Here is a 13,271-nt window from a genome sequence, read left to right on the forward strand (position 1 = left end):
CACAATCCAAAGATGTGCAAGTTGGGTGAATTTGCCATGCTAAATTGCCCATAGTCATCAGTGATATGTGGGTTAGATGCAATAATCAGAGGTAAAATGTAGAGTAATGGGGTAGGGGAATGGGTCTGGGTGGGTTGCTCTTCAGAGAGTCGGTGTGGACTTGTTGGGCCAAAGGGCCTCTTTCCACACTGTAGGAAATCTGTAGGGATTATATAATCAAATTGAGTTACAGTGACTGGAGCTCACCTATTGTAATGGTGCCAAAACCAGATGGTACCCAATGGTTACGTGTGGACTATTGCAAAGTCAATGTAGTTACAAAGACTGATGCATATCCAATTCCGCATTTGGAAGTCTATTGAAAAGGTGCGACAAGCAACTTATATTTCTGAGTTGAACTTGCTCAGAGGATACTGGCAGGTATCTTTGTCTGAAAGAGCAAAGACAATTTTGGCTTTCGTAATGCCAAATGGACTATATCAATTTAAACTCATGCTATTTGGTATGAAGAATGTACCAGCCACATTTCAGAGACTAACCAATAAGGTCATTGCTGGATTTTCCAATTGTGTCGTATATATTGATATGCTGATGATTTTTAGTCACACATGGAATGAACATTTGCAACATATATCAGATTTGTTCAATTGACTTCAGGAGATAGGTTTAGTGATAAACCTGGCGAAAACTGAATTTGCCAAAGCCCGTGATCTTCCTGGGCCATGTTATTGGACATGGACAAATCGTCCCACGGAATGCAAAAACAAAGGTAATTATGGACTTTCTCATACCATCGACAAAAAGAGCAGTACTATGATTCCTGGGATTGAGTGGATTTTATTGAAAATATGTACCAATTTTTAGCAGTGTGGCTGCTTCACTCACTGAATTAGGGTCCAGGCTACTTTCCCGAAATGTTTTGAGGGGGTGTGGATTGCGTTGCTTACATTGGAATAGATGGGATTTTACTGTATGTTTCAAAATCTTTCAAATTGTGTTACAGCTTGCTTTATTCTATGTTATGATCTTTTCATTTGTGTAATAAACTTCTGTTTTGTTGTTAAAACCAGGTGTGCAACATTGTGTGCTTCTGTTTCAGTGTTTCACTTTGTTAAATTTCAAAAAGTATATGATTTATCAAGCCAGATTTCAGTCTGGGAGTTAGACTAGTCTCGTAATTACATCAGCTGGGATCATAACAGATTCTACATTTTCTATCTTGCACACTGTAGATGAGTAAAACGAATGTGTCTTTCTCTGCATCGTAATTTATACAATTGAAGATGTAATAATCCTGAATTTTTAAAAAAAATGACTTTTCTTTGGTTTAAATAATTTTCTAAATTTATTCATGCGTCCAATGTTTTTAATTTCAACAGGTTGCAAAAATATACAAACTCAATAAAGGATTCAAAGCTTAGAGGTAAGATGTTTATATTTTGAATGGTTGAGTCAAATAAATTATATATATTTTAAAAAATCAATAATTTCAAGTGAAATTTTGCATGAATTTTAATAGATCTGTTAATATATGGAGTTGGTTATCATCATGCTGGTATGGATGTATCCGATAGAAAAGCGACTGAAGCTGCTTTCACTGCAGGAGATGTACCAGTACTTTGTAAGTTATATTTCTGTCATCTTTAGGCTTTCATGTTGTTTTCTTTGTTCAACCAGGTTAAACTGATTTCATATTTTATGGTTTTTACATTATCTCAGTTTCAGACCAACGATTACCAATGAAGCAAGGAAATAATCATCATGTTCACAATGATATGGACCTTTATGTGGCCAATATCTTGGACAGTGATAGCAAGACCCAAAGATTGCAACAGAGATTCTTACTCTGCGCACCATCTGCCAAAATATGTCATTTGCTGCCATGTGACTTTCTACTGTTCAAAAACTATACACGACACTGAATACACACTATCAGGCAAATATTTAGGTTTCATAAGTAGTTTACATGAATGGATCAGATAAATGAGTACTATATAGCGCAACCCAATGTCCTAAAATTCAATGTCCTACAAATGTCCAACGCTTAATTATGATGGATTGTTTCTAAGGTGTTTGGGCAGACTAACATAGCCATTAGGACCATGCATATGCTCATGAAAAGTTCAACAAATTTTGTTCAGTCTTTCATGGTAATTGGATTTCCTTCAATAGAACGGAAGTTTGGCCTGTTCCACACTAGTTTCCCAGATGTGTTGTGGTCCAGCTACCAGTAGCCATCAATCATCAAGTTAATTTTATTGCAAATACACAAAACAGTTGACAATTGTGGATTGTTCCCTTCTCTGTTCTTTCCCCATCCAGGAACTTGGGCAAGACTGCCAATGATTCAGGAAGCCGAAAAAATCTGCAATTGAGCAAGTTGCCTGTGGAAAATGTACAGGTGCAACCAGGACCAGGAATAGAAATCAGGGGCGCCAGTGTTGCTTCTGGATTGGACTCCAGGTTCCCAACCGAAGCACAGCAGCCCCAGTCCCAACCTGAGCATAGCAGACCCTGGTTAATGGCACCTGATGTACCCCCCCACCCCCCCCACTGTTTTGGGCACAACACCATTTGGTAGCACACCATATGTATTTAGGTGACGTCCAAGATACAATTACATTTGAATTTTGATGGTTTGGTTGAATATTAAACAAGGCACTCTCAGGCTTGTGGCTGCATTCTTTTTGTATCTCTGCTTTCCAATGTGAGCACCAGTCACACCGATGGTTTGTGCCATGAATGCTCTTATTGGCCCAGGACATCACAATTAGCAGCAAGCGCTCTGATCCAGCTCTGAGATAGGGGTGTTAGGTGAATCAGAGCTGCTGTCTCCACCAAAATAGTTTCAATTAGTTTTGAAGCACTGACTGACAATGTTTTTCAATAATATTTTGTTACAGTTACTACTAGCACTTTGGCTATGGGAGTAAATTTACCAGCCCATTTAGTGGTAATTAAATCGACAGTGCATTACGCAGGAGGAATGTTTCAAGAATACAGTGAAACGGATATACTTCAAATGATGGGCCGAGCTGGTCGACCTCAGGTAGACAATAGAAAATGATAGAAGTGATGTAACAAATGTGATATGCACTTCGTTGATCTATGCTGGGGCAACAACATAAATGTAGATCACTTGGATGAAAGAGTAGATAGTTTTTTGTCCAAGTTTGCAGACAACAAAATTAAATGAATGAGAGGAGGAAGTTATAAAGTATTATAGACAGATAGGAATTTCAGTAGGGAAAGGTTGTAATTATCTAATTTGGACTTCGGAAGTGAAAAATATTCTATATATTTTTAATGGGAGCAACTAAAGCTATGGTGAAGCAAATGAATTTCTGATCCAAATAAATCAATCACTTACAGCTAATATAACATACAAACTGCAAAGAAAAAAGCTAATGTTAGCCTTTACCTCCAAGAGGTTAGAATTCAAATTTAAGGAATTACTTAAGAATGTATTTGGGGGGAGCAAAAAGACAAGTAGTTGATATAGGGGATTCTATAATTAGGGGGACAGATAGTATCCTATGCAAGCGGGATCGGGAGTCCCGCATGGTGTCTTACCTGCCCAGTGCCAGGGTTCAGGATATCTCCGACCGGCTTGAAAGGATATTGAAGCGGAAGGGGGCGGATCCAATTGTTGTGGTCCACATTGGAACTAACAACATAGGCAAAGCTCGGGTGGAGGAACTGTTTGAACTACAGGTCCTCAAGGGTCATTATCTCCGGATTACTGCCCATGCCATGTGCCAATTGGCATAGGGATAAGAAAGTTAGGGAAGTAAACACATGGCTAAGGGATTGGTGTGGGAAGGAGGGATTCCATTTCATGGGGCATTGGCATCAGTTTTGGAACCGAGGGATCTGTACTGTTGGGACGGTCTCCAAGTGAACCAATCTGGAACCAGTGTTCTAGCGAAAAGGATAAATAGGGTAGTCAGTAGGACTTTAAATTTCTGAGTCGGTGGGGGGAAGGGAAAGCAAAAGCGACAGGGAGTATGGAGTTAAATAGAAAGATAAGCAGCAGGATAGCATGTGTGCAGGTGGGTTTAAGCTCGAGGCAGACTCGGAATGCAGCAAAAAGGAAGGATAACTTAGGACATCTTATGATTTCCAATATCTTTAATTATGATAAGAAAGTTAGCATTAAGGCACTTTACCTGAATGCTCGTAATATTCATAACGAAGTAGATGAATTAACGGTACAAATTATCATGAATGATTATGATACGGTAGGTATCACAGCGACGTGCTTGCAGGGGTTTCAGGACTGGCAGTTAAACATCCAAGGATTTACAACTTATTGAAAAGACAGGGAGGTGGGCAGAGAGGGTGGGGTTGCCTTGTTAGTTAAGAATGAAATTAAATCTATGGCACTGAATGCAATAGGATCAGATGATGTGAAGTCTGTGTGGGTGGAGTTGAGGAACCACAAAGGCAAAAAACAACCATAAGGGGAGTTACGTACAGACCTCCCGGCAGTGGTCAGGACCAGGGGTGCAAGTTGTACCAGGAAATAGATAGGGCATGTCAGAAAGGCAAGGTCACGGTGATCATGGGGGCTTCAATATGCAAATGGACTGGGTGAATAATGTTGCCGGTGGATCCAAAGAAATGGAATTCATAGAATGCTTACAGGATAGCTTTTTGGAACAGCTTGTGATGGAGCCCACAAGAGAGCAGGCTATTCTACAGTTAGGGCGATGTAATGAGCCAGACTAGAAAAGAACTTAAAATAAGGCAACACTCAGGAGGCAGCGATCATAATATGGTAGAATTCAGTCTGCAGTTTGAAAGAAAGAAGGCAAAATCAGATGTAATAGTGTTACAGTTAAATAAAGGTAATTACATGAGAGAGGAACTGACGAAAATTGACTGGAAGCAGAGCCTAGCGGGAAGGCAGTCGAGCAACAATGGCAGTAGTGTCTGGGTGTAATTGACGACAGTACAGCGGTTCATCCCAAAGAAAAGAAAGATTATCCAGGGGGGTGGTGGGATGTGTTGGGGGTGGGGTGGGGTGGGGGGGGGGGGGGGTGGGGGGGGAGGTTGATTAGACAGCCATGGCTGACAAAGAAAGTCAGGAAATGTATCAAAGAAAAAGCGAGAGCCTAGAAAGTGGCCAAGAGCACTGGGAAATCAGAAGATTGGGAAGGCTACAAAAACAAACAGAGGATAACAAAGAGAGAAAAAAGGAAGGAGAGGATCAAATATGAAGGTAAGCTAGCCAGTAATATTAGAAAGGATAGTAAAAGTTTCTTTCAATATACAAGAAACAAGCAAAAGGCAAAAGTAGACATTGGGCCGCTCCAAATTGATGGGAGATAAAGAAATAGCTGAAGAACTTAATAAATACTGTGTGTCAGTCAGCACAGTGGAAAACATGAGTAATCTCCCAACAATTAAAGGAGAGTCAAGGGGCAGAGTGGCGTATGGTAGCCGTTACAAAAGAGAAAGTGCTAGAAAAGCTAAAATGTCTAAAAATTGATAAATCTCCTGTCCCCAATGGGCTACATCCTCAAGTTCTGTGGGAGGTGGCTTAGGAAAGAGTGGAGGCGCTGGGTGTGATCTTTCAAAAGTCACTGGTGTCAGGGAAAGTCCCAGATGATTGGAAAATCACTGTTGTAACCCCCTTGTTCAAAAAAGGATCAAGAAAAAGATGGAAAATTATAGGCCAATTAACCTAACCTCGGTTGTTGGCAAAATTCTAGAATCCATCATTACGGATGAGATTTCTACATTTTTGCAAGTGCAGGGTTGGATTAGAACAAGTTAGCATGGATTTAGCAAAGGGAGGTCGTGCCTGACAAACCTGTTAGAATTCTTTGAAGAGGTAACAAGTAGGTTAGACCAGGGAAACCCAGTGGATGTTATCTACCTCGACTTCCAAAAGGCTTTGATGAGGTGCCTCACGGGAAACTGCTGAGTAAGGTGAGGGCCCATGGTTTTCGAGGTGAGCTCCTGGCATGGATTGAGAATTGACTGTCCGACAGAAGGCAGAGATTTAGGATAAAAGGTTCTTTTACGGAATAGTAGCTGGTGACAAGTGGTGTCACGGAGGGTTCAGTGTTGGGTCCGCAGCTGTTCACTTTATATATTAATGATCTGGATGAAGGGACTGGGGGCATTCTGGCGAAGTTTGCTGATGATACGAAGTTAGGTGGACAGGCAGGTAGGACTGAGGAGGTGGGGAGGCTACAGAAAGATTTAGACAGTTTAGGAGAGTGGTCCAGAAAATGATTGATGAAATTCAATGCGAGCAAATGTGAGATCTTGCACTTTGGAAAAAAGAATACAAGCATGGACTATTTTCTAAACGGTGAGAAATTCATAAAGCCAAAGTACAAAGGGATTTGAGAGTGCTAGTCCAGGATTCTCTGAAGATTAACTTGCAGGGTGAGTCCGTGATTAAGAAAACAAATGTAATGTTGTCATTTATCTCAAGAGGGTTGGAATACAAAAGCAGCAATGTGCTTCTGAGACTCTATAAAGCTCCAGTTAGGCCCCATTTGGAATACTGTGTCCAACTTTGGGCCGCACACCTCAGGAAGGACATACTGGCACTGGAGTGTGTCCAGCGCAGATTCACACGGATGATCCCTGGAATGGTAGGCCTTACATAAAATGAACGGCTGAGGATTAAAATGTTTAATTTCAAAATGACCATGTGATAGTCTACTGGTCTGATATATCCTGCACCACAGACTATTCAGACATTGATCCAGAAAATTTCAATATACCTATTCCCAGTTATAAATGACATTGAATGAAATGGAAGTCATTATTGAGTGTATTGGGGTATGAGCGTGAAAGTGGGAAAGACAAGGACTGATAAAGACTGTCAACCATCTGGATTAAATGAGAGTCTTCTGGAATTGAGAGTGGATCTGCCTTGCACTATGACCAGCAGTCCTGAATGAAATTACATTTGACTGATGATTCATGCCTGCACATTTCCTGAACCCCATTTTGCACATCTATTGATAGATTAAATTTAAAAACCATAATAGAGGCTCACAAATTAGTCCCCAAACTATTTTGTTTTGAGTCTTTATTTTTCATTCCTCAACTTCTGTAACCTCAAGACCTGTTCTTAGCTGATCTGCCAAAAGACAGTATTGATGTAATGTCATTGAAAAATTATTGTTATACTTATGTTTTACACTGATAGCAATCCAGTCTGATTCAAGAGGATTTGGCAAAACTGTTTGTACAGTGCTGTTAGCTTACTGGGCAGTCAGAGCAGTTCAATTGCAATTCTGCTTTCTGAGAAACTACATGTTGTTCTTCAGCTTATATTCAACTCTGCCTGTGTTGAATTATGAATTTGGTAATGACGGCTCCAGATAACATGCTTTGAATCAATTTGATCTGCCTTATATTGAAACATATTGATCCTTCTTAAGCATCCAAAAAGTGCTTTTTATTTTATATGGAAAGTTAATTCTGACAGAGGAAATATTTGAGGAAATGATACTGAGGCACAATGAAACATTTTGTGAAACTCTCATACTGCTGCTTTTTTAGAAACAACTATGGAAGAGTCACAGTGCAAAGATTTACTGAAATACTAGTGCTCATGGAGAAGGTGACCCAAAATTTGAATATATAGTAAATCTTGTGAATCCTACAGAAGATTTTAAAATAATTTACAGTTCTAGTCATGTCAAATGTTACATCAGTTATTTCATGATCAGGATCACATAAACAAATCTTCAGTTATACTTCCAACAAAAGTTTCGACTCTTGGATTGGCTAGAATCTCCCTGTTAATACCTAATAACCCCAACCAAGAAAGCTGGGCTGAAATCATGGCAGAGTTAAGACAATGGGTAGTACATATGTCCTATTGAGGTGAGATTAGGACAATGTAGGCCTATACAACATACAATATGTATGAATGTAAAAGCATGTTCTAAATTCTTTAATATTTTGTAATTTCTTTTAGTTTGACACAACAGCCACAGTAGTTATCATGACAAGGACCCAAACTAAGGACAAGTACACACAGATGTTAGATGGAGTACATACCATTGAGAGCAGGTATTCTAAGAGGATGAATTTAAATTGTATATGCAGAAAGCATGCAGGCACAGTTTTAAGTACAGTGCTACTATTGTTTGAACACACTTCTCTGTGGTTCACACATGTACAGATTTTAGGCGGATGAATGACTGCAGGGTTCATCTATCGATGTTATGTAGAGTTCAACTTTTTTTGGGTTACAATGACGAGGAGTTTGCACAATATGTATATGAAGGCAAGTAGAGAATGAAAAGCTGAAAATGTTTTCTTTTGATTTGGATTCTTCAAATGCTGTTTACTCAGACTGTCAGATGTAAATGCATTCCTCAAAAGATTTCACTTGGTGATAATTGTAATCATTGAGCTATTCATGCTTTGCTTTCAGCTGTACTGAGTTATAACATAGCAGTGCCAACAAACTAAGCAAGCCAATCATCAGAAACAAGTAATAATCAGAATTAAGCACACACATAAGCTAACTGACTAACTAAATGGTCAGTCCCGAAGAAGGGTTACAGTCCCAAAATGTTAACTTCTCCACCTCCTGATGCTGCCTGGCTTGTTGTGTTCTTCCAAACTCCTGCTTGTCTAACTAAATGATATGCCACTTACATTGCTGATAGGAAATGATTCATTGCATCAAAATAAATAAAGAAGCCTCAATGAACTGATTTGATATAAGTATAGTGGTAGCTTAGGGTGCCTCACTTGTGGCTCCTGATTCATGCATAAAAGGATTATCTTGTGGTTAACACTATTCTTAAAATAAACAACCTTGTATAAAGTATTTAGTTTTTAAACTGAAGTTATAGGGATCACAATGATTATGTTTAGCATATAAATAAGTAGATGGTCATCATTAGGACTGAAACTGTCCTGCAGATGAAACTGTTGATAAAGTTGGAAGAAAAATGACAAAGGGGATCAAGAAGCCTGGGTTCAAATAATAACATCTCTGAACAAATTGAATAGAAAAATACATTAAATAAAAACGTTTTTAAAAATGTTTAAAAATGACAATAGAGGGTTGTAATGGGACAGTGGTAGGTTCCTACTTCTGAACCAGGAGGTTCAGGCTCAAGTCTCATCTTGTCTAGAGGTATGTAATTACATCTCTGAGCAGGTTGGTGAGGAAAATACCGAAAAAGCAATGAATCTATTTTTTTTGAAAGAATGTTGCAGACTCTGAACTGTAAGCCTCCTTCCAGAATGCTATCAAATCAATCTAAACATATAAAATCAAAAAGAACTGCTATAAATCAGAAAAAAAAACAGAAGTTGTTGGAAATGCTCAGCAGGTCTGGCAGCAACTATGAAGAGAAATCAGAGTTAACGTTTCAGGTCCGATGACTCTTCCTCAGAATAGAATCTAAGCAGGCCTGGCAGCAACTGTAAAGAGAAATCAGAGTTAACGCTTCGGGTCCGCTGATTCAACCCCAGAATGGAATCTAAGCATATGCTTTTTCAACAGCTCCAAAAGTCATTTTAAAATTTTAACCACCCTGCACCTGACTTTCCTGCCATCTTGGTGAAGGGAAGGAGGTTAATATCAGCTCATTGTGACATCAGCATTTGTCATGAAAGCTATCAAAATTATTTTAAAGGAATGAAAACGAATATACTTCTTTCCTGAATCTACCTACTAGCCATAATTTTTTAAAATTCACTCATGGAAATTGGGCATCTCAGGCTGGACCAGCATTTAATGCCCATCCCTAATTGCCCAGAGGGCAGTTGAGAGGTAACTAACTGCATTGCTGTGGGTCTGGAGTCACATGTAGTCCAGATCAGGTAAGGATGTCAGATAAGGCTCAGGTCTCTCACAGCAGCAGGGACCTGGGTTCAATTCCACCTCAGGTGATTGTCTGTGTGGAGTTTGCACATTCTCCCTGTGTCTGCATGAGTTTCCCCCTGATGCTCCAGTTTCCTCCCACAGTCTAAAGGTGTGAAGGTTAGGTGTTTTGGTCATACTAAATTGCCCACTGTGTCCAGGGATGTACAGGCTTGGTGGATTAGCTATGGGAAATGCAGGTTACAGTGATAGAATATGTTATTAATGTTTTCTTCACGTAGATGAAGGTAGACTATATGGAGGTCAATGATACACTACACAATGTTACCAAAGGCACAAATTAGCCTTTGACTTGTTTTGGATTTACATCTATTATTCTATGATTCTGTAATGGAGGTATTAGGGATCTTGTCTGCTGATGAAGAGCGAGCAAGAGACCTGTGCAAGAAGGGTCCCAGTACGCCTAAGTGTGGACAACAAACCTTTTACACAAGTTAAAGCCCTAGGGACAGAAATCACAGCTACTTATATATATGACAAATTTGAGGCCATCAGCTCTCTTAAATGGCAAGCACCTGGGGAGGCAGTGGCTGTTGCCAACACTGCTAGGGGTTACAGGGAGAGGGTTTGGAGATGAGCAGTAAGGGCTGGTGTTTGGCTATAATTCCCAATGTTGTGTCCCTCCACCAGGCAGTGAGTGCCCTTAAACAAAGGATACCCCACCCCCTACCATGAGACTATCTAACCACTGTCCTTTGGCATTCACTGTTGTGACTATCACTGAATCCCACACTATCAATATTCTGGACCAGAAACTCAACTGAACTGGCATATAAATACAGTGGCTGCAAGAGCAAGTCAGAGGCTAAGAGTCCAGCAACAAATAACTCATCTCCTGACTTCTAAAAGCCTGTTCACCATCTACAAGTCAGAAGTGTGATGGAATACTCCCCACCTGCTTAGATGAGTGAGCTCCAAAGACACTCAAGAAGCTTGACACTATCCAGGACAAAGCAACCCACTTTGTGGTATAACCACAAAGATGCACTCCCTCCACCAATGATGCTCAGTAGCAGCAGTGTGTACTATTTAGAAGATGCACTGCAGAAAGTCACTAAGGCTCCTTAGACTGCATCTTCCAAACCCATTATCACTTCCACCTATGACAACCACCTGATGAAAGAGCAGCACTCCGAAACCTAGTGCTTCTGATTAAACCTGTTGGACTATAACCTGGTGTTGTGTGATTTTTAACTTTGTACACCCCAGTCTAACACCAGCATCTCTAAATCAGAAATTTAAAGGTCGCCGCCAGAGGGTTTGCAGGCAAAGACACCTGTAAAATTCCCTCGGTGACTTTCCCACTACCTTGGGCATGGACATCCCTTTTCTCTGTTTAGCAGAGGCCTAGTACTTCTGCCCCTCCCTCTTAGAAGTCCAGTTATGACCACTTAAAGGCTGCTTTTTACCTGTCTTCAATTTTGAGACCAATGCTTTGAGTACAGGAGTGTGTGTGTATTACGAATGTCCCTGAAGGAAGGAAACTGTTGTCTTTACCTGGTCTGTCCTATATGTGACTTCAGATGCACAACAATGTGGTTGACTTTTAGCTGCCCTCTCGTAACTAGAACAAATAACAAAACAATACAGTGCGGGAACAGTCACTTCAACTCTCCAAACCTGCACTAACACATGTTGCTGTTCTGTATTAAAACTGTTTTCACTTACAGGATCCATATCCCTTTATTCCCTTCCTCTTCATGTATTTGTCCAGGTGTTTCTTGAATGCTGTAACTGCTTCCATCACTTCCTGTAGCAGTGCGTTCCAAGTACCCACCTTCCTTTGTGTGAAAAACTTGACTCTCACACCTCTTTTAAACTTCTCCCGCTGCGCCTTGAACCTGTGTCTCCTAGTAATTGACCTATCCACCCTGGAAAAAAGCCTAATACTTTTCACCCTATCCATGACTTTCACAATATTCCAGTGGAAACAAACTCAGTCTATCCAATCTTTCTTCATAGCTAAAATCTCCCATACCAGGCAACATAGTGGTAAATCTTTTCTGTACCCTCTCCAAAGCATTAGTGTGCTGACCAGAACTGTATGCAATATTCTAAGTGTAGCCTAACTAAAGTTCCAGAAAGCTGCAGCAAACCTTATCTGTCCTTGTATTCAATGCCCCTTCCAATGAAGGTAAGCATGCCATAGGCCGTTTTTACAACCTTATCTACCCGTACTGCCATCTTCAGTGATCTGTAGATCTGCATACCCAGATCCCTCTGCATATCAATAGTCCTAAGGGTTCTGCCATTGACTGTATAATTTCCACCTGTACTTGACCTTCCAAAATGCATCATCTCATAGTTATCCAGATTAAACTCCATCTGCAATTTTTCTGCCCATGCCTCCAACTGATCTATATCCTGCTGTCTCCTCTGGCAATTCTCCTCACTCCACCAATCTTTATATCATCTGCAAACTTACTAATTAGACTAGAACGTTTTCCTCCAAATCATGTATGTAGACCACAAATAGCAGAGGTCCCAGCACTGATCCCTGTGGAACACCACTAATTACAACCCTCCATTTCAAAAAGCATCCTTCCACTGCCACCCTCCATCTCCCATGACTAAGGCAGTTCTGTATCCATCTTGCCAGTTCACCCCGGTACCTGTGACTTCACGTTTTGTACCTGTCAGCCATGACGGACCTTGTCAAAGGCTTTACTGAAATCCAAGTTGACAATATCAACTGCATTTCCCTCATGGATCAACTTCGTCACTGCCTCAAAAAACTCAGTCAAATTCGTGAGGCACAAAGCCACACTGTCGACTGCTAATAAGTCCATTTGCTTTGAAATGCATATAGATCTTGTCCCTGAGAATCATTTCCAATAATTTCCCTACCACTGACGTGAGGCTCAAAAGCCTGTATTTTCCAGGATTATCCCTGCCGCACTTCTCAAACAATGGGACAACATTGGCTATTCTCCATCCTCTGGGACCTCACCTATGGCCAAAGAGGATACAATGGCCTAGCCCATGATGTCCATATCCTATGAATGAATTTTTAAAAAGTCATGCTGCTGAGTTCTCAAAGAAAGAAAGGAGTCATTTCCCCCTTTTCATGTGCCAGTCAATTCTCCCCATGCTGGGACTACACATCTTTCTGACAAGTAGACAATGCAGTTGATATTGTCAGCTCTCTCAGGTGGTATTGCATCCAGAATGGGGTTGCTTGAAGTCTCACCATAATTCAGTGAGAACATTAATTGGTTGTGAGAAACACAATATTGGTGGCCTTACATTCCCAGCCACCAATCTCTAATCCATATTGAAAAACACTATTTCTGTCTTGCCTCGCAATTCATATTTATTGCGTTACTTAGTGGTAGAGACCTATTATCTCGGGCTTAACCTAGTTTCATATGCAAGGCCTTGGTGTTAT

At 40.4% G+C, this 13,271-nt stretch overlaps 1 protein-coding gene across 1 annotated transcript in view; it reads left to right on the forward strand.

Moving 5' to 3' along the window:
* Window positions 1-13,271, forward strand: part of hfm1 (helicase for meiosis 1) — a 247,480-nt gene that overhangs the window by 128,035 nt on the left and 106,174 nt on the right. The window contains exons 12-15 of the mRNA XM_087990315.1: window positions 1,380-1,423; window positions 1,520-1,621; window positions 2,904-3,049; window positions 7,955-8,049. Of these exons, the coding sequence (XP_087846441.1) occupies window positions 1,380-1,423; window positions 1,520-1,621; window positions 2,904-3,049; window positions 7,955-8,049 (387 nt within the window). The remainder of the gene's footprint in view (window positions 1-1,379; window positions 1,424-1,519; window positions 1,622-2,903; window positions 3,050-7,954; window positions 8,050-13,271) is intronic.

This window comes from Chiloscyllium plagiosum, unplaced genomic scaffold (genome assembly GCF_037043375.1).
Source record: "Chiloscyllium plagiosum isolate Xiang-an unplaced genomic scaffold, Cpla_swu_hap1 HiC_scaffold_9, whole genome shotgun sequence".
Taxonomy (NCBI): Eukaryota; Metazoa; Chordata; class Chondrichthyes; order Orectolobiformes; family Hemiscylliidae; genus Chiloscyllium; species Chiloscyllium plagiosum.